This window comes from Diaporthe citri, assembly GCF_014595645.1.
Source record: "Diaporthe citri strain NFHF-8-4 chromosome Unknown scaffold_4, whole genome shotgun sequence".
NCBI classification, from domain to species: Eukaryota; Fungi; Ascomycota; class Sordariomycetes; order Diaporthales; family Diaporthaceae; genus Diaporthe; species Diaporthe citri.
Genome location: NW_025064849.1, coordinates 3541329 through 3562033, shown reverse-complemented (window position 1 = coordinate 3562033; position 20705 = coordinate 3541329). Strand labels below are relative to the sequence as shown.

General features: G+C 55.7%; 8 protein-coding genes across 8 annotated transcripts; 3 read left to right on the top strand and 5 right to left on the bottom strand.

Moving 5' to 3' along the window:
- Window positions 1-641: 641 nt before the first annotated feature.
- On the top strand, window positions 642-1673 carry INS49_010143 (uncharacterized protein; the record flags this gene model as incomplete). The annotated part of the gene is made up of 2 exons (XM_043170869.1): window positions 642-1594; window positions 1655-1673. The coding sequence occupies 2 exons, from the start codon at window positions 642-644 to the stop codon at window positions 1671-1673; spliced, it is 972 nt and encodes a 323-aa protein (XP_043025434.1).
- A 663-nt stretch (window positions 1674-2336) lies between these two features.
- On the top strand, window positions 2337-3516 carry INS49_010142 (uncharacterized protein; the record flags this gene model as incomplete). The annotated part of the gene is made up of 2 exons (XM_043170868.1): window positions 2337-2385; window positions 2627-3516. The coding sequence occupies 2 exons, from the start codon at window positions 2337-2339 to the stop codon at window positions 3514-3516; spliced, it is 939 nt and encodes a 312-aa protein (XP_043025433.1).
- Window positions 3517-4701: 1185 nt separating this feature from the next.
- On the bottom strand, window positions 4702-6550 carry INS49_010141 (uncharacterized protein; the record flags this gene model as incomplete). The annotated part of the gene is made up of 4 exons (XM_043170867.1): window positions 4702-4854; window positions 4929-5753; window positions 5818-6180; window positions 6239-6550. The coding sequence occupies 4 exons, from the start codon at window positions 6548-6550 to the stop codon at window positions 4702-4704; spliced, it is 1653 nt and encodes a 550-aa protein (XP_043025432.1).
- Window positions 6551-8315: 1765 nt separating this feature from the next.
- On the bottom strand, window positions 8316-9595 carry INS49_010140 (uncharacterized protein; the record flags this gene model as incomplete). The annotated part of the gene is made up of 2 exons (XM_043170866.1): window positions 8316-9120; window positions 9279-9595. 2 exons carry the CDS (start codon window positions 9593-9595, stop codon window positions 8316-8318), a joined length of 1122 nt encoding a protein of 373 aa, XP_043025431.1.
- Window positions 9596-10844: 1249 nt separating this feature from the next.
- INS49_010139 (uncharacterized protein) lies at window positions 10845-12186 on the top strand (the record flags this gene model as incomplete). The annotated part of the gene is made up of 3 exons (XM_043170865.1): window positions 10845-10912; window positions 11032-12043; window positions 12184-12186. 3 exons carry the CDS (start codon window positions 10845-10847, stop codon window positions 12184-12186), a joined length of 1083 nt encoding a protein of 360 aa, XP_043025430.1.
- Window positions 12187-12441: 255 nt separating this feature from the next.
- On the bottom strand, window positions 12442-14807 carry INS49_010138 (uncharacterized protein; the record flags this gene model as incomplete). The annotated part of the gene is made up of 3 exons (XM_043170864.1): window positions 12442-13987; window positions 14044-14647; window positions 14714-14807. 3 exons carry the CDS (start codon window positions 14805-14807, stop codon window positions 12442-12444), a joined length of 2244 nt encoding a protein of 747 aa, XP_043025429.1.
- Window positions 14808-16510: 1703 nt separating this feature from the next.
- Window positions 16511-17171, bottom strand: INS49_010137 (uncharacterized protein; the record flags this gene model as incomplete). The annotated part of the gene is made up of 2 exons (XM_043170863.1): window positions 16511-17006; window positions 17068-17171. 2 exons carry the CDS (start codon window positions 17169-17171, stop codon window positions 16511-16513), a joined length of 600 nt encoding a protein of 199 aa, XP_043025428.1.
- A 706-nt stretch (window positions 17172-17877) lies between these two features.
- Window positions 17878-19539, bottom strand: INS49_010136 (uncharacterized protein; the record flags this gene model as incomplete). The annotated part of the gene is made up of 3 exons (XM_043170862.1): window positions 17878-18615; window positions 18671-18789; window positions 18858-19539. 3 exons carry the CDS (start codon window positions 19537-19539, stop codon window positions 17878-17880), a joined length of 1539 nt encoding a protein of 512 aa, XP_043025427.1.
- Between the last annotated feature and the right edge of the window lie 1166 nt (window positions 19540-20705).

The window sequence follows — 20705 nt, the reverse complement described above, 5'->3', positions numbered from 1 at the left end:
AATGGGATGAGGTCTCGACATGGCGAGGCTGAAGAGCCTCAAGTCCAGACAGCTCCGTTCCAGGGTCCAGCCCAATTCGCAAACAAGGGACCGGACGCGCGGGTGGGGTCCGTCTTGCAAGCTTGCAGCTGACACTGGCAGCCTCAAAAGCTCGCAGACAAAATGGAATCGCTTGGATTTCTTCCACGCCGTTCCGGCTCCCCGGTCACCACCAACACCAACACTACCACCCATATCACATCATTTGTTCTTTGCCCTTCTTTCCACAGCCTGACCTTTTGCATCTGCCAACCACCACCATCGTATCGGATCAGCACAACGCACTCACACCCACTCTGGGACCCAAAGGTACGTGTGTCCTCGCCGCTTCTCCCCTCCGCACCACCACCGCCACCACCACGACGTCTACGTGATGAGATTTATAGCTGGCACCAGTCATAGGGGTTTTTTGTACTCTCTCCCTTTGATGATCAAGCTCTTGAATATACTTCATATTTCTGAACGACGCTTCTTCAATTGGCAACTTGCAACACATCTCCATTAAATCATGGCTGCGTTGACTAACATTGCCCCTCGAAAGCAGACTTGAACCCTACTCCGCCCCTTTCGCGACTGAAGTCACCCTTCCAATCACACGCAAGATGGTCCTTCACAACCCGAACAACTGGCACTGGGTCAACAAAGATGTCTCAGAGTGGACAAGAGCTTGGTTCACGGAGAACCTGACCAAGGTCGAGGTGGAGGATGGCGGCGCAAAGGTGAAGGTTAGCAAGATTATCACCTGCGACGGTGACGTCGACGTCAGCCAGCGCAAAGGCAAGGTTATTACAATCTACGACGTGAAGTTGGTCCTCGAGTTCTCCGGCTCCGCCCCCAAGGCAGACGAGGTCTCCGGCACCATCACCGTGCCCGAGGTTGCCCACGACACAGAGGAGGACGAGTTTGTGTTCGACGTCGACATCTACTCCGAGTCGAAAGAGAAGCAGCCCGTCAAGGATCTTATCCGCGCAAAGCTCATCCCCCAACTGCGACAGCAGTTTGTCAAGCTCCCCTCCGCCCTCATCGCCGAGCACGGCAAGGACATCCAGCACGCGCCGGGCTCCAACCCCTCCAGCGGCTTCTCCACCCCCAAGTTCCAAGCAAAGACCGCCACCCCCGAGCCATCAACGACCGTTAAGTCGAGCAGCGGCAGTGTTGTGAACACCACGACGGTGAACGACAGCGAGGAGTTCCGCACGACCGCAGAAGAGCTTTACAAGACCTTTACCGACCCTCAGCGGATCGCAGCCTTCACGCGCGCACCGCCAAAGGTCTTCGAGGGCGCGAAGAAGGGTGGCAAGTTCGAGCTGTTCGGGGGCAATGTCCTGGGCGAGTACCTGGAGCTGAACGAGCCCACCAAGATCGTACAGAGCTGGAGGCTGCAGCAGTGGCCGGCAGGGCACTACTCCAAGCTGGAGATCGAGTTTGACCAGAACGATGTGGACTCGGTGACGGTGATGCGAGTCAACTGGACCGGTGTTCCAGTGGGTCAGGAGGAGGTCACAAAGGAGAACTGGCAGAATTACTACGTGCACAGCATCAAGAGGACTTTCGGGTAAGCATCTGTCTTCTACTTGTCGAGGTTAGGTCTCGTCACATGCTAACAATTTGACAGCTTCGGCACCATTCTATAATCTGCTCGCAGGTGCAGTGGTCTCTTAAATGCTATCAAGGTTCCCTACGCTAGATGTTGAGACGAGCCAACGATGAGAAAGAACAAATTAAAAGACCCAAGAAATTTGAATTCCAACCTTGCTGTTCCCATTGCCGTGAATTTGATGCAGCCACCCATGTTTGATGCAATTGGTCCGACTCCATGTAATTATTAGCTATCCAAGTACAATTCGCTTGAGGAAGATGTTCAGACAGTGTCCAAGTCTGCGAGGCATGCTCATAGATTTTGAACAACGCTGGCATTACTCCGACTGGCGCCTTTGCCTCTTGGGGGCTCTTGAAGTTCGTGGTTCGAACCGCCCGGCTTGGCAAGGGTGAACTACGCATCGTTGGTGAGATCAAGGCTTCACTTCCGGTCCGCCTTGGTCAGACCGAATAACAAGCTTGACGGGAACCGGGCTCGAAGCGCAGTCGAGGCCGGAGGCTGGTGGGCCGGAAGCAATGGGTAGTCCGGGTCTCCACATCCCCGCTGCCGGCTCCGATGATCGCTCTGCATCAGACATCGCTCCGTGCATGAAACTTCCGGGCATTCGCCTCGACGAAGCGATCCACGGCATAGATCACCGCATTGTTCTCCTTCAGCTGCATTTGGGCTCCGTGCGCTCGCCGATAGTGCCTTCAACATGGCACCCGCCTATAAATTTGCGCTGATTCAAATGCAACCAAAGGTCAGTGAGTCAACTGCGTCATCTTTTCAGACAGAGTTCATGTCTGTGGCTTTCACGGCAGCGGACGGGCACGTCAAGGCTTCTTCTACGATAGCTTGAGCTGCTACAGCCCAAGTCCTAGGGAAGACTCTCGCGAGGTTGGGTACTCGTCTCCGATCTTGTGGTCATTCATCATCTGCACCAATCGCTCTCCTAAACTCCTAAGCTCTCACCGTCGCGCTGATCATCATCCACACCTCAGCCAGTCGACCCGGCAGCAAACTTCGCAAAAGCAGAATCAGAGATCCGCAAGGCCGCGGAAAATGGCTGTCATGTCGCCGTCCTGCCAGAATACCACCTGACATCCTGGGTGCCAGAGCACCCAGACTTCATCGCATCCTGCGCAGAATCAGAAGCCTACCTTCCCAGGTACCAAGCCCTGGCCCGCGAGCTGAACATCAGCATAGTCACCGGGACGATCTGCGAGTCGCACCCGGCCAGCGCGCACGCGCCGCCCCAGCCGCAGGACGACAACAAGTCCAGGGCCGCGCTCCTGGCCGGCAGGGAGCTGCGCAACATGGCGCACTTCGTCGCGGCGGGGACGGGCGACCTGGCCGGGAGCTACCAGAAGAAGAACCTGTGGCACCCGGAGCGGCCGCACCTGAGCCCCGGGCGCCACGAGCCGCACGCCGCGTTCGACACGCCGCTGCGCAACGCCGACGGGTCCCCCGTGCGCGCGGGCCTGCTCGTGTGCTGGGACCTTGCGTTCCCGGAGGCGTTCCGGGCGCTTATTGCGGATGGCGCGCAGATCGTGATCATCCCGTCGTTCTGGCTGGTCACGGACGTCGATGAGGCGGGGCTCGCGCTCAACCCGGACAGCGAGAGGGTGTTTCTCGAGACGGCCGTCGTGTGCCGCGCGTTTGAGAACACGGCTGCTGTGGTGTTTTGTAACAAGGGTGGGTGCAGCCAGGTCGCCCTGCCGATTGTGGGGAAGGTGAGGAATGAGGGTGGTAAGGAGCTGGGACTGGACGAGGACGGGACGGTGTATGCTGAGGTGGCCCTCGATGTCTTGAGGATCGCTGAGGAAAACTACAAGGTGAGGGAAGATATCAAGGGCAAGGGGTGGCACTATGGGTATGAGCTGGTTAAGGACTAGAGACAGAGCAGGTGACGACGTTCTAGTCTAGTGGTTCAGTCCCAACAGCATGTAGTAGGAAAACACTTGTCTTCATGGATATCTTGTTGCCAAGTACAGTGCTTTACCAGGGATAACCTCAGTGTTGCAGCCAAATCTGAGCACAGACTGGAAATGAAGAAGACGAGTACTAGGAAGATATCACGGCTTCGTCATATACATCCCTCACCAATGGTGTGCTCACACGCGGCTCGGTCCGCGCACGATAATGGATTCGTCCGTACAGCTGGCCGGAACGTATCTCTTCATTGCTCATTCCTGGACCTCCCTGCCCGGTGGAGCAACACGGGAGGAAAGTATTCCCCAGCGGCATGAGGAAGTGGGTACTACGCCGTGTCTATCTGGCCGGAAAAGAGAAATTCCCAAAGCATATCAAACTTACCTCTATTCATGGAACTCAAAAGCATCCTAAGTTGCTCCGGCAATCGTATCTTTTTGTCAGTGACTCGGTCATACTTTGATCCTCGCTACGATGCGGAATGTCCGAGAATGGCGCGGATGCTTCCGCGGGAACGGGCGCCGGCCAGCTCGGCGAGAAAGGAAAGTCCGCTAAGGCCGAGGGCATCGTATGGGATACACACATATTCTGTTGGTGGGATATTGCACTTGAGTATGTGCACTCTGGTTGCGTGAGGCCATGAAGGTGCCTGTGTGCTATACTGGAAGAGGTAGCTTAATCACGACATGTACTCAGGTGTGTCTGACAAGCGCGAGGTCTACGAGGAATATGTTGTCACAAAATGATGATCAAAGGTTAGATCATGGGCATCACGTTCCTTCACACAATATAGTCCTTGATTGCTGTTGGTCAACATCCAGCTTCGTGGGTTCTATAGTTGCCAATGCGGTCTCAAAACTCAATCACTTTGACAAATACAAGGCTTCGGGTGATCAAAATCCGTCTCGGAACATCTGAGTTATCAGAAGTGCACTTGCAATTCTTATTCTGCAGTCGAAGAGCATCCTTTGCATTTGCATCGCTATCAGAGGATAAATATTAACATTTTTACGTGTGTAAACCTTCTATCTTTTATACACTACCAATCAAGCACAGTAACTCCTTGCATACCCGTATGGCGCTCAAGATCTGGCACTATGGGCGGCATATCGAACATGGAATAGCCACCGCTCCAGCCTTCGCAGTGTTTAAATCACGGCTACTCCATCCCCCTTCTCCGTCACAACTTCCGCCTCCGGCTGAGGTATGGTCCTTGGTGAGAAAGTCGTCCAAAAGTCTGACTGCTTAACGAACCAAGAATTTGTGATCTTCCAATCCTTGGATGGGTCTTGGAAGTCGATCTGTACAAGACCAAATGGTTAGCAGTCTGCCAAGAACACGATGAAGATGGGAGGAGTTGAGTGGGAAAGCTTACATCGAAAGCCCGCAGCAAGCTCGGCACCAGTTTGTAGATCTCCAGGAGGCTGATGTTCTTCCCGATACAAGTCCGACTGCCCATGCCAAATTGTAGCATCGTCCCCGTCATCTCCTTGATCCTGGCCTCCTCCTTCTCCCTGTCCAGGGACTCATCCACAAGCCACCTCTCCGGCCTGAAGACGTCCGCGTCCTCGCCGAAGATGCTCTTGTTGCGGTGGAACACCCACGCGGAGCAGCCCACGATCGTGCCGCCGGGGATGAAGCGGCCGGCGATCTCTGCGCCCTGCGGCGGGACGATGCGCTCCATGGGTAGGCCGGGGGCCGGGTGGACGCGGAAGGCCTCCTTGATGCACGCATCCAGATACGGGAGTTTCTGCGACTCGGACCAGGTGACGAGGCCCGTCTCGTTGTCGTGGAAGATGCCTTTTCGGCCCGCCTCGTCCAGTTCGGATCGCAGCCTCGCCATCGCGCCCGGAGTGCGCAGCAGGTAGTAGAAGACGGCGCCGAGGCTGATGGCCGTGGTCTCGGAGCCGGCGAAGGCCATCGAGACCGCCATGGTCTGCACGAGCCCGTCCGTCATGAACTCCGGGCGGGTCTCCTGGGCGGCGAGGAACTTGGACAGCAGATCGAGCGTCGGCTTCTTCTTGTCCGACGTGGGCAGGATGTTGCCCTTCTCGCTGTTGAGGTCGGGCAGGCGTTCGGCCATGCGCGCGCGAGCGAACTTGGCGACGGGGAAGGTCGCGTCAATGAGGCCCCACTCACCGAGCTTGAGGTAGATGGGGTTCTTCAGGAAGAGGCGGTCGAGCAGGGGCATTTGTCCGACCTGTTTAAGTTGTTGTAAGTATATTGCTCTAGACGATGGGCGTAATGGGCTGGGATAGACTTACAGGAGCCACATAGTTGAACAGCTGGGTGAGGTATGAGACTATACCGTCGATGTCCTCGTTCTTCTCTACAAATCCATGGCGCTTGCTGTAGGTGATCTCGCCAATGACATCGAACGCGTAGAACTGAAGCCATCGGGTGAGGTCACACCCTTCCGATCTGTCCGCAAACAGCCGCTCTGTCTGCTTGAGGAATAGCTTCGTGGTGTTGTCAACGAATGGCTCATACTGCACAAGGGCTGACATTGCGAAGGCTGAGTTAACACAGCGTCGGAATTGCTGGTGGAAGTCATTGTCCACGGTGCTGAACAAGCTCGGTCGGGACTGGCCCTTGACCACGGCCTGTTGCACTACATAGAAATCGGACTGGCGAACGTTCAAATCAGTTTGTTTGCTCCTGAAAGTGCCAGCCGGTTGTGCTCACCTTGACATAGCCCTTGTTCAAGCCGTATATCGCCTTTAGCGCTGCTGGATCCGCGAAGGACAGAGTGTTTGGTCCGAGCCGTACCACATCCCCATGCTTCTCATGAAGTTTTAGATGGGTGATCTCTGGCCGCCGATTCCACACATCCACAAAGCGCCACCAATCTGTGAGTGATGCCAGAAACGGGCCGGGATATTTGTGCAGCCCGTTGTGATATCGATTTCGGAGGAGCCATGCGACGGTGATAAGAATTAGTGCGGGGGCCCAATGTTGAAGCACTGCATGCAATATTTGATCTGTTATTCCATGCATCTTGGCTGTCGTATTGTTGCCGGGTTGAAGACGGCGGATGGGTATTTAGTGCGACGTCGAATCGATCGATGTATGTAAGTTGGGACCAGGAGCTGAACGACAGGTGAATACGGTCTGTTTAGACTGATCTCGCAAGGTTACCTGGCGTGTAGCCTCGTCGCTGAAAGTGATCGGTCTTGGTGAAAGGAGTAGACACTATGTGCTGAGCTTGGAATGTTAGGGCTCAACAATATTTAAATGAATTTGTCCTCTTCAAGCACTACTCAGATTCGGGCGAAGTGCGGGACAATTATTTGCAGCCGTTGCCGGACTGTCGGGATCACGGAGAGGCGAAGACAATGACTGCACGCAACATGAAACTTTATAGATACGACATCGACTAGTGACCAGTTGGATCCACCAAATGCACTCGTCGCAAGCGGGAGCGGCTGTTTACACGATCTCTATGGGTCATGCGTGGAAGATATCTCTACCGCGCAGTCTCCAAGATCGAGAATCCCACCTGGGACATCATTCGGGGCCAATGGGGGGCCAATGGGGGGCCAATGGGGGCCAATGGGAAAATCCAGAAAGTCCGCTGAGAGGACGGCATTTTTGGAGGCTGATAGGACCGCCACCGGGAGCCAAGTGCCCTGCAGGACGTTCAGTCTCAGTTGTGCTACCACTTTGGGTCGATTCCCTTGTGCATGTGCCAGGCCATCCCTGGTTCCCCAGATCGTTCAAGCCGGTGGGGGGTGCTACGATGGGGCACCCGGCCTGATGGCAGGACAGCTGGGGATCCCGTGGAGCAATCCGTCGCCGGATTTATCCCTAAGAAATCCTGGGGGACCCCACCCGATGTCATGGATTCCAACATGAGATGGCCGTGCTACGATGATTTAAGCCGAGGCCGTCAAAGGATCTGCACTGGACACTGTCATGTTGCTTTGGCTGCTTGCGGTCGTGAAGGTACCAACACTGTGGCAGACGATTCGGGAAACTACATCTTGAGAGCCGCGTCGAGTAATGATACACGTTGATGTGACCTGCAGATGCGGCGGCCAGGATACCACTCCGATACCGACTCTGTCTTGGCCGGGAACACCGACTGCCACGGGCCGGTGGGCTCAGCGTGTGTCAAGAGATCTGGTGGGGGAGGAGGGGGGGGGGGGGTTAATCCAGAGTGTTGGAGAGAGCGGGAAATAGTTAACCCAAGGTTAATCCGGACTAGGACATTTCAATCGGACGCCAGATCAAAGGACGACACTGAATGATGTCAAGTTACACGGCATCAAGTCGGCCCGCGCCATCACCGAGCCACCGAGGCAGCTGTGTGATTATTTTGTAAATCAGTTTTCCTTGATGAATCTTCTTGTTCAGCATATCGAGCAATACTTACGTGCAGAAGGAATAGATATCGAGTGAAGGAGAGAACCTTGGAGCTGGTACAAACCGTGCACGAGCAGGGCAATGTTTCTGTTGTTTCTGCATCCCTTGGTCTCCGGATGGCAGGACCTAAGGAGCCGCCAGTCGACAGCACATGGGTTTCTATCGCCCTGTTCATCTCCTTACAATCGTGAGATATACGTCTTTCATACCCCGGGAGTATCTTCAATCCACCCCTTCCTGTCCCCAGCGTCGCTCATCTGCACATTAGCATAATAACACGCACAAGTGCGTCTCGTATTCTTGACCACCTGGGCTTGTCTGTGTGTCCCTGGTAAATTATCATTAATTGAACTACATTGAAAAACATCGAGAATCGTACGTTATCTCATGTGACCCACTATCGAGCCCGTCTTCGCTCGTCCACCCTCTCTCCGCCATAGTCATTCTTCCAACTCCCGGCATAGTGATGGACCACCAACGAGGGGCCAACTCTATCCTGGTCTTCTTCCTCGTACGTGTTGAAAATGGCCGATAACGAATATCCCGGAAGAATCAAGACGTCGCCGGCAAGCTTCGGCTCCACGAGCTCGTAATAATCCTCCCACCCGTCCCAGTCACCAGTCTCGTTCAGCGACGGCTCCAAGCTCCCCATGACGCTCTTCGCGAACCTTACCGGGCCGGTGAAGTCTACGACATCTCCAACATTGTTCATGTTCAGCTGCGAAATCGTAATGTTGTGCGCCTTGGCCACATCAGCCATCGATTGCACAATGTCGTCCACCACGGCCATCAGATGCGGCACACCCTTCCTGGCCATGACAGTCCAGGTCGTGAACTGCCGGTCGAAGAGGAAGTCGTAGCCCGCATCAAATTCCCAGCCTACTACCAGGCTAACGTCGTCCTCGAGCTCCTCTGGGATCCACTCGTCTATCGGTATGCCCTCGCACGAAACGTCCAGGTCGAACCAGACGCCGCCCTCGGCGTAGAGGAGCAGGTACCGCAGCAGGTCGGCCTTGAGGATCGGCACGGTGAGGGCCAAGTACGTCTCCACGATGTCGGGGCGGTCTGCGTATTTCTCCCTCACGAACTCGTCCGCGGACTCGTCTGTGAGGAACTCTGCGTGGTAATCGGGGTTCTGCGAGATGCACGTTTCCGTCCAGCCACGTGCGTCGTAACTGAGTCCCTTCGCCCCCAGCTTATACCTGCAGCAAGGGGTGTCAGCTATTGAAGCACCGAGGAAGAAGTTTCAGTGAAATCTCGGGGGGACCCGGCCACAACATGGCCGTAGCTCGTCTCAACGGGCTACAGATGGGGGATTCTTGTCCTTGAGGGGGTTAAATTGTATCCGGAAGCTGCTTACCAGATTTTCTTGGGTATTCCGCCACGCCCTGTGGCCGAGTCTGAGAGTTGTGACTGACTTGCCTCAAGCGGAATCACCAATGGAGTATCGGCTGGAGTAGCTTGTGGCGTTTCGACGTGAGTGTATGTAGGCTTGTCCTCCAGTATTTCTTCCTGGGCCTCTGACGTCTCCAAAGACTGCTTGTCCACCGGTAAGCTCGAGCTCACTGCATAGTCGACATTCCATGTCCGGAAGTGATAGCAAATAATCAAAAGAGCACAAAGACACGCGATGTACCTCACGGCTGACATCTGGTGTGGTCGCCGCCAGATAGCCATGGATGTCTTTGGTGTCTCCATTGAGGAAGAAGAGAGTGCGATCATGGAAAATGTGTAATCATGATGAGCGTCTCTCCATATCAACAGATAGCCTAATGAGGCCGGCCTTGAGTCTAAAGTAGATCGCTGTAAAAGCGCAACACACTAGGTGAAAGACTAAGTCAGTAAGGGATGACCAGTCAGTCCGTGATCTAGAGCTAGTATTCAACCACATGTTTGAATACGAAACGGAGCACCAAAATGAACTAAGTAGTCCAAGATCAATAATGCAGTGCTCGACCCAGACAATGTGAATGTATGTATTAGTCGGTGGACAAGTACCACATTTGGTGATGCTATTTTACTTTTTCTGTTGATCTTTCCGAAAAGTAACTGACAGCCTCTAGAATTACACAAGGGGCTGGCTAGTCCTGCTAGTATCTTGGCCAAGCCCACAGTGTCTTGCTCTGCGTGTGCATCGTGTGCTGGTGTCTGAGCTGCTTTTCCTTCCTGCCCCTTGCGATGTGTATTAATCAAAAAGGAAAGATCCGTAGGATGGACTTGGACACGGCTCCTTCGTATGTTGAGGATGACTCGAGTCTCAATGGGACATTGGGTGCGGGATCTCCTTTGAAGGTCTCTCACCTAATATCGAGCCAGCATCGTATGTCACGACGCCGCCTTTGACTTGAAACGCACAGGCTGTCTCTTTGGTTGCTTCGGCCTGGTGGCTAGTCGAGAGTCTAGACGTAGATGGGTTTCAAGCAAGCCAAGTAAATTGCTAATTCAGTACGATGTGCTATTTTGATTCCAGTGAAGCTAAAGTTCTATGCTGTTGGTTGCAGACTCACTGTTCCGAGTCGTGGACATTTTTGCTCTCAACCAGGTGACATTTTACTTGGTAGACTGCACCACGTCTTTGAGAGGCCAGCAACCGTGGGCGTAATGCTACCCAATCGGACTGCAGTGCTTCAGGCCTTAAGTAGTAGGCCGCGTGAGGTCGCATATGAACCTTAACTCGCGCTATGCTACCTTGTCCCAACAACCTTTTTGTGACCAACATCTTCAAGCTTGCTCCGCCAGTCGCCAGTTGCTAGTTTCAGCGATGGGCGTCAATTGATCAAGAGGCCAACGGCCCGGCTCTGTTCATCTCATACCTCGATCTCGGAGTCCAATTTTCACTGGCTTTGCTCTTCGTGATGCTCTATAACAGCAACACACTCCTTTTGACCAATAACCTGGGCCATTCACATTTGCGGTTAGAGACAACATGATGAATCCCGACTGGAGGTTCTGGGCACCGTCAGGTGAAGTCTACTCCGGTGGGCCAAGCAAATGGTACATTTTCGACTTAGATCAACGACGAACTGTTGTCGTCACCATGGATGAGGAACAAGAACAAGATGATCTGGCAATACAACTTCTAAGACAACACATTGATAACCTAGATCCTGCAGTTTTGAGATACACATCAGTAACGACGGAGATCTCATCTCTACCTCATCAAACCCAGATGATGACAAGACGCAGGCTGTGAACTATCCTCCTTTGGCCCGGATTGACAAGCCTGACAGCGTCAAAACCATCCGTCGCCGCGATCTACGAGAACTGGACCGCCCCCCCCCCCCCCGGCACGTCGACAAAGTAGCTTATACGGAATCAGTCCCGCGAGGCAGCACCCACCGAAGCCTGATTTTCAAATATGCGCCCGTTCATGAGTACTTGTGCGCCCGGTGGGATGAAGTCAACATATCGACGCGCCTTCCACCTCATCCCAATATCGTCCCGTTCGATCGCATAGTCATAGAAGAGCTGCAGGGCCGCCCTGTTGTGGTGGGTTTTACGAGCCACTTCATCCAGGGGGACATTTTCTTCGACAACATCTCCCGGGTATTCAAGCTGAGTCACCTCAAGCAACTCATGGGGGTCGTTGACGACCTCAACCTGAAATATGGCCTCTCGCACCAAGACGTTGCGCCAAGAAACCTCCTCATCGACGAAGCGACGGGGAACCTCATCCTTTTCGATTTCAACTACACGATGCGCATCGGCTGCGGTCCGCGGGGCGGCCACCTCCGGTACAGAGAAGTCCAAAACGACGTCAAGGGCGTCATTTTCACCCTGCACGAGATCATCACCCGGGACGGCCACTTCCGCAAGGTGGACCACGCGGAGCAGAACCCGGACGGCGTCTTGAAAATGGAGACATGGCCCAAACACCCGGATGTCAACCTGGACCACCCTGTGGCTGACTACCGGCCCGCACTGAGCGAGTGGTCCCGCGCGAGGGAGGCCGGGCCCAAGGCCACGATGTATACCGACACTCCGGAATATATCGAGTGGCCGGATATAGGGGAACCGCCCGAAGACTGCGTGGTTCGGTTTGAGGAGTACCCGGCGGACCATCCATTGAACTCACCCATGTGGGGATATCCGCGTATCCATGCAAGGACTTCGGGACTGGATGTGGTGTGTTGGGAGCGTCCTCCGCGGAAAAGTATCAGAGAGGGAGGGAGCCTACGTCTTAGGCACCAGAGAGGTTGTGGAAGAGACTGAGATTGCCCCGGTATCATAAAATTGAGATTTCTCCTGTAACATTCAAAGCGTAGTAGATGCGATTCAAACAAGTATGGCTTTAAAATTATTTATAGAGACTGTTCTTCGAGCGCATCGGGTGGCACCTAGAGGTGAGTTTTGCCGATGGTTGCTCGATGGAATGTAGTCTACTTGATGATGAGTGATTCTTTTCGCATACAATAGGAGTTGTCGATTTACGTCATTTATGGTTGAGAATCAGGACGAGAGTAGTAGTTGTCATTATATACTAGTCATGAGCACGTATATATCGTCTCTAATGCTAATAGTGTTTAGACGCGGTTAATAAAAACCACGGTGCTATTATAATCGCCCAGCAACGAGTACTGCAGGCCGACGTTCAGGAGCGTCGCGCCCGAGTAGGTACCAGCCCCCTCAACGGAGTAGGTAGCCGCAGGGTCGAGGCCCTGGAGGCGGATGAAGGGCAGTGCCTGGTTCCAGACGGAGCGGACCTGGAAGTAGAACAGGACGGCCTCGGCGCCGTCCTCGGAGATGAACAGGGCGGCGGGCCAGTTGGAGTCCTCGGGCAGCTGCAGGCGCCAGAGGTCGCCGTTGATGACGAGGGGGTTGACGCGCTCGGCGAGGGCGATGAGCCCCGGCAGCTGCTCGCGGTCCTCCTCGGCGATCTCGGGCGGGTTGAGCTCGAGCCCGAAGCTGCCGCCCATCATGGCGACGTGGGCGCGGAAGGCGATCGGGGTGGTGCGCTGGGTCTGGTGGTTGGGGACCGCACTGACGTGGGCGCCCATGGCGGAGGGTGGATAGACGAGACTCGTCCCGAACTGGATGAAGATGCGCTCCAGGGCGTCGGTGTTGTCGCTCGTCCAGATCTGCGGGAAGTACTGCAGGACACCCGGGTCGAAGCGCCCGCCGCCGCTGGCGCAGCCCTCCCACAGCACCTCGGGGAAGCGCGTGGTCAGCGTGTCGAAGACGCGGTACATGCCGAGCATGTAGGCGTGGTCGACACCGTCGTAGGGGGTCTCGTGGAAGCCGCGGTTGTTGTCCCACTTGACGTACGTGATGGAGGCGTTGCTGAGGATGTTGGCCACGGACTCGATGACGAAGTCCTGCACCTCGGTCATGGCGAGGTTTAGGACCAGCTGGTTGCGGCGCAGCGTGCGCGGGTAGCTGCCGGCGCTCAGCACCCAGTCCGGGTGCTCGTGGTACAGCGTCGAGTTGGGGTTGACCATCTCGGGCTCGAACCAGAGCCCGAACTGCAGGTTTGTCGTCGAGTTGGCCGCCTGGAGCTGCGTGACCTGGTCGACAAGCGGGGCGAGGGAGCCGCTCGGGAACCGCTCTGTGTTGACTTCCCAGTCACCAAGACCGCCATCATCATCCACCCGTGGGTATTCCTCTCCAAACCACCCATCGTCCAGCACGAACAGCTTGACGCCAAGGTCGGCGGCTTCCTGGGCAAGCGTGTAGACGGTGCTCTGGTTGTAGTCGAAGTAGAGGCCCTCCCAGGAGTTCAGCAGGACCGGGCGTGTCTCGGTCTTGAAGTCGCTCTTGATGAGATGGTTGCGGAACAGACGATGGTAGGCGCGTGACAGACCACCAACTCCGGTGTTGGAGTAAATGGCCACCGTCTCGGGCGATGTGAGGCTCTCGCCAGGTCCGAGGTTCCATGAAAGGTGGTAAGGGTTGAATCCGAGCTGCGCACGCGTGAAACCCTGGGAGCCCTTCTCGACGTCCACCTGGAATGAGCCCGTGTAGACCAGAGAGAAGCCCCATGCCTCTCCCTGGGACTCTGTGGTGCTTGGTGTGGCCAGGGCGAGGAAAGGGTTGTGCAAGTGAGATGAGTATCCAGTGGTGCTACCAAATCTGTTGAAATGTGAGGTCAGTTCTGTGCTACAAGATGATAGGCTGCATGTACTTACCCTTGAACGCCGTATTCGACTGATCTCCTGAGCCTCATGGCCTCTCTCGCCCAGTCTCCACGGAGCTCGATCATGTCCAGGTCGGTGTACGGGAGATCAACGCTGAAGCTAGCCAACCTCTCGACAGTGATGTTGCCCTCTCCCAGGTTCGTGAGACTCACGCTCCTGACAACGGCATCGTACTTGGGGAAGATGGAGTACGTGAGATTTGCCGCGATGGAGGAGTAGTTGTCATAAAGGTGAATCACAACGGTAGACACGTCCTCCTCGCTGCCAAAGGTCGAGGGCAGGCCCGGGAGCTCCGGCTTGCCGGGGACGACGGTGTGCGACTGGTATTGGAGGTCGCTGACGGTGTATCCCGCACTCTGGCGGACGCGGACGGCAGGGATCCTGAAATCACCACGGCCGAGGTCTGGGAACTCGCGCCTCACCCGTCCGGGCATACCGACCCAGCCGTTGACCTCTGGCTCCGGCAGGGCCACTGTCTCGTAGGCCGAGCCGCCGAAGTGGTCTCCGATCAGGTCACCGGTGGCATTGTCGACGTGGAAGCGGTACGAGACCTTGTCGCCGTTCAGGGCGAAGTCTGTGCCATCGACCGTGACGCCTGGAGGGGTTCAGCATTCTGATGATGCAGGCACGGTGTAGATGGTATAATTCATGTCTGTCTTACCTGAGGTGGACTGGGCATGAGTCCCCTGGGCGAGGAGCACCGAACCAAAGCCCAGCGCGGCGGCATAGCGCCCCAGAGATGGAATGCTGAGCATCTTGCCGGCGCCTGAATTATCGAGGCACTTGAGGTGGGTCTGGAACAACCTGGTGCTTGGGAGGAATCAACAACCCCGAGGCGGTGACGACGGTCGCCCGTCCCCTCTTATATGAATATGTGCGTACATGGCGCAAAATAACATCCCGTGGGATGCACTCACTTACTCACTCACTTAGACCGGGTGCGACCTCGCACACAAATAACCAGATGCAGCCTGTGCCAGGGCCCTCATCTCCGCAGCCAGGGTTTCCCCAGAGAGGAGGGGTAGGTGCACTGGGGTAAGAACGGACGAACTGTGGAGGCTGGGGCACGCACCTGGCCCTGATCTGGCCTGCCTGGCCCTTGCCTGTGCATGCCTTGGGTGGTCCCATTGCGGTCCCATCGCGGTGCGCCAAGGCTGGCGTACGTGAGTTTAGCAGTCATTAGGTTGGCCTTCTCCGCACCGAGGGCCTGCGAGGGAAGAAAGACAGTCGCTGATCAAGACGGCCGCCCCCACCGCCGCCAATTGGACTCGCTGCTTGGCATGGCCGATTTCCACTTTACATTGCCCAACGGGACAAATTTCGGTCTATCCTCGTGGCGAGCTGCTTGTGGAGGAATCCCAGGCACTATGCATGCCGTGGAAGTCGCGGTGACATTTCGTCTGTCTTCTCGCAGGCACCATGTCGAGGCCCAGCAGTCTGGGGCACGGTGACGCTAAGACTTCGAAGACATGCATGTCATCTCATCAACATCCGAACTTTCGCTGATCATCCGTTTGGACACACCACCCAACGACTGACCAGGCATCGCGAAGGCTCTTATTTTCGCTCGATATCTCGTAGCGTTCCGGCCTCGGGCATGAGGCTTTTGCGGACGCCAAGCATATCTCTCGATCGCCGGGCCCATCGTCGCCAACAGCCCATGCCCTTGGTGCCCGTGGAGCCGGAGTTGCCGTCGCAATCCACTACATGGTTCGAGTCCCGACTGTCCCGGTACACAACACAACATATGGCCAGTCAGACCTGATGTCATCTGCTCAAGAATTGCGGATACGTCGGGGAAACTCTGCGAGCTTTGCGGGCTGCTTTGTGGGGAGCGGCCGACGAGGTCAGGATACACGCGGGGAACACGGGTGGGCACGAAGCTACCACCTGGCTAGTCTGCCTGGGTCAAGCCGGTCCGTGGGCCAAGCAAGGCGACGGCCGGCGCTGGGGGATAAACTACGAAATTAGCTGGGAAATAAGCTCCAAGCTTCTCTTTCAACCTCAGACGAGTCAAAATCCCCGGGGCTATGGTATTACGCGTCCGCTGGGCTAAGAAGGGTGACTGGCCTGTGCCTCTCACCGTCAAACCGGACATGTGCAGTTAACTGAAAGCTCCCGTCAGATTAAAGATTTGACATTTTGATATTGGTTGTGTCGCTAACAAAACGTGTAAATCTCTAGGAAATATTTGTCTAGTATAATACTTCCATGACGCCAGAAAAATGGATCTGTGTTGTTTCAGAGCTATTATTGGTTGAGAAAGAGCAAAATATAAAAGTGGGATTGTATTGTCTGTCAGTGGGTGAGCCAAAGGTGGTGGAGGGCCAGAAGTAGGCCCAGGGGTGTACTCACAAGAATCATTATCATGCCCAGGGCACTATCATTCGAGCTGGTTAGCTGTGTGCTTGATATATCAGAATTTGCTGAATGACCACTATATTGACACGCCCAATTTCTAAGCTGTCTCCAGTAACCCGGCAAAGTCATGCAGAAATTTCCACTGCCCTTGCTGTTTCCATCCCTTCTCATTCCAGTTGCTCGCATCCAGAGGAAACAAGTCCACTACGCCATGGAGACTTGCATCGTGGGCAGCGATGACAAAAATGCCTGGGCCGGCATCGAATTTCTGAACCTTCTTGACAGTATCACGTGCCTGCTGAAGGCCTAGCGCGAGTATTGGCTGGCCCGATGGTGTTTCCGGGATCGTGCAGAAAGGCGTCTCGTCCGGATCGTCGCCGAAGTAGTCGAGGGCGTCAAAGCCACCAATGGTCAAGCCGGTATTGAATTCAAGCTCCCGGACTTCACGCCCTTTGAACTCACGAGCCAAGACAGGAGAGTTCTGGACAGCTGGGCAACCGGGGTAGAAGGACTTTTTGATTCCCGGTCCCACAACCAGGGACGTCGACGGAGGAAACAGAGAAGGGCGCCCAACGTGGTCGGTGTGAGCGCGACTGTGTTGATTAATATGTTAGTAGCCAATATATCAACGTTCTTGGATTGGTGTCACTTAACCTCCAGATCATGCTCTCGATGCTTGCCAAGTCAACATTGTTGTCAACGAGGATTTCAGACACGTCCTTCTTCGCCTCCATGCGACCACCCAGGTCCTTGATCATTTGCACCACGGCCGGGGGGGGGGGGGGGGGGAAGTCATTTTCAAGATCCGTTGGACTTCCAAGATCGAACAGGACCCCGCGTTGCTTTGATGTCTTTTATCGAGACGAATATCTGGAATCCTGCCCCTCCATGAAGCTGGTCTTATAATACACGGATTCTCAACTTCAACAACGGCCGGGCCTTGGTCGATTCCAATGATTGATGATCATTACGGAGATTCTTGGATTTAAGCCAGCTAATAATCCGAGTTATCGCGTCGACTTCGGCCTTGTTGAGTGGAAGTCCTCTTGCAAGTTCTTGGTGGAGGTACCTGGTCAATGCGGAAGTAGTCGGGGTGGGTCATCGTCAGATAGTGTTGCTGTAGAACTGCAGCCTCCCGCAACGCCGGAACACGGCCGCAAAAATTAAAGAAGACCTTGCGATCCCCCACCACCTTGCCCCTAGTTAACCACCAAGTAGGACCAGCTTCATCAAGCAATGCGTGACTGACGACGTCAAGTGCGATGTCCCATAAATTCTTTCTATGTATTGACAGCCATAAAAGGTAGACAAGAGTCTCGAGCTACAGGCTGGCCATCCTGACTTATAAGTGGACAAGCAGAGGCTATGATCAGACAAAAATGCTCAACACAAGTAATGCCTCCTACTCTCAAACCGCCCAAGCCATGTGAAACTGTGTTCAACGAGAGAAAAAAAACCCTGGGCCTACTTCCACTCAAACTCGTTCTTCAGCCCATCAACGCCGCTCTTGTCCCCCTCGTCGAGATACCCACAGATCCTCCCCTCGGGATCCCACTTCCGCCTGATCTCCATCAGCCTCTTGGCGTTCTCGCCCCTCCAGAACTTGGTCCTCCGGTGCTGGAAATCCGAGTCGCCGAGGTAGCTCCCGTCCGCGGAGCGCTCGACCTCGCGCGCGACCGAGTGCGTCCACCCGACGCACCTCTCGTCGTCCTTCTCGTCCTCCCACACCGTGTACAGAGCAAAGTAGTGGTCCGTGTGCATCGACAGCGCCATGGAGCCCGCGTCGCCGGCGTCGCTGGCCCCGTAATTCTGGTAGCGAGGTCGTCGCGACGTGGGGTACATGCTGTAGTACAGCGCGAACGCCTTGCGGTGCGGCAGCGCCGTGAAGGCCTGCTCCAGCACGGCGGGGACGTCGGCGTCGTTGCTGACGTACGCGTTCTCGGAGCAGTAGCGGTGGCCCTCCGGGTTGGCGACCGCCTGCGGCGCGTACTGCTCCGGCAGCGTCGTGGGCTTGGCGAAGTCCTCGACGAGCGGGTTCGGGGGCCGCCCTGGGTCGTCGTGCATTGGCTTGAGGGCGGCCTCGCCCTCGGCCTTGGTCGGCTTGAAGGTTAGGAAGTTGGCGATTATCACGGGGTCCGGGTGGCTGTCGATGTGCTGCCCGACTGCGACCATCTCGGTGTCGTTGTCGCCTATTTCGCACATCTGCATGCTGGCAGCAACGGGGTTCGAGTGGGAAGGCATCTTGCAGTCGACTTACATCAATGACCCATTTCAACACCTTGCGGTACTCGGATATCGGCCAAATATAGATGCTCTGATGCATCTCTGGCAGCGGCCGAGTGAGGAGATGGAACCTCGTCACAATCGCAGGGAATCCTAGACTCCAGTCAGAAATCAAAACACACATAGTACTTCACTCTTAATGAAGCAAAGGGAATACTTACCAGGCCCGCTACCCCTCGCAGCCCAGAACAAATCCGCATTCTCACTCTCGCTGCAGTAAGTCTCCCTCGCATCCGCGGTGACGACATCAATGCCAACAATACTCTCACAAGCCCACCCCCAGTTCTTACAATTCCACCCCATCCCGCCCTGCAGCAGGAACCCGCCCAGCCCAACATCAGGACAGTGCCCACCGGCAAACATCCTCCCCTTGGTCGCGAGGAACCCGTTGGCAACCCGCCCCGTGGCGCTGGGCGGACAGCTCAGGATCCTGGTGCGCGGGTCATACTGGAGCCCCTCCACCTCGCCCGCGGTGGCTGTGGAGGACGAGGACGAGGAGGAAGAATGCTTCCCGCCCGGCAGCGCGCCCAGGTCGACGCACACGGCGTCGTCCCGCACGCTCCACCCGGCCCACGAGTGGCCCCCCGACCGCACCGAGACCCGGCAGCCCAGGTCCCGCGCGACCTGCACCGCCTGCGCGACGTGCGCGGCCTTGGTGGCGTGCACCACGGCCCGGGGGACGCGGGCCCCGGTCGCCCGCCGGTGGTTGAAGACGTGGCCCCACGCCGACTCGAGGAATTCCTCCCGCGGCGTCGAGTCGCGGAAGACGATGGGCAGGCCCGCGGGCACCCTGGGGGCGGCCTTGACCCCGTTGGTGTCGGCGGATGAGGATGAGGTTGCCATCATGTCCTGGTTCGGCATGTGTGGTGTTCTGTGTGCATGACGGCGTGTGCGATCGTCGTTTCCCAAGGGTAAATAAATCTCCAGGAGTATGGGTCCCAAAGCTGAGAATGTGAGAGAACAATTCCTGGAACACCCGAGCAGAGCCACCTCTATGTCGACAACACAGACTCGAGCTCAAGGGGGAACGGACGTACAGAAGTTGAGACTACCCCAGGTTTCTCTACAGCTGCTTCTGGTCAGGTCAATGCCACTGAAGTGTATGATCTACTCAGCCGAATAAATACATATCATGGCAGTTACTCACACAGCCGACCCCGGATTTGCGGATCTCAGCCCGACATTTCTATTCCGAGACAGTCTTGAGGCAAGCTGCATGCTCAACCCCACGTTCCGCTCGTGTTTAAAGCCCTGCGGGACAGGGTTCGATGGCGGTTTATGGTCATAGTGTACCCGGGCCAAGGGTCCCCTCGCCATCGTGAACCGGGCCCACCTTCGGGATGCGGGCGGACGGACCTCTGCTCGGCGGAAGCTAGCCGGCTTCGCAGGTGACTTGATGTGGTGACGAAAACGACTGCACACACAGCTTGGTGGGAATACGGCAGGCAGGCAACGTAGATAGAGACAGAGACAAGACAGACAGGGAGATCATGTGCATTCTTGATGACTTTCGATTGTGTGGGAGTGTCGAAGTGCAAACGCTTTTCTTCTATTAGATAGACCTAACGCTTTGATCCAGCCTAGCCTCGCTCTGTAAAGCACCTGCCTGTGCCCTGCCAGCATCTTATTATACAAGGCAATGGCTGCTCGTATCATACAAAGAAGATAAAGTATCCGTAAGCCGTGGTCGTACGACCGATGCCCGTGTCTAAGCGTCGCCAGGAAGAGCAACTCCGTGTGACCACGCAAGCCCGAGAAATACATTCAAGTATGCCGTCACCCAAGGTCTTCTCGTAATTGCACCAGTCGGTGACTGTTGTGCATGCCTTCCGATCCAATGTAGATCATGACCGCTCTTTTGGAGTAGTTGCTGGAAGCAAAGGTCAAGGGCGGCGATCTTGGATGTCACCCCCGCTTCTGTAATTGAGGCCTTGAGCGGAGCCAACGTCGTCCAAAAGTGCAAACAGGCCGATGACCTAGCTTCAAGGGTCATTGATCGGGCCGTTGGA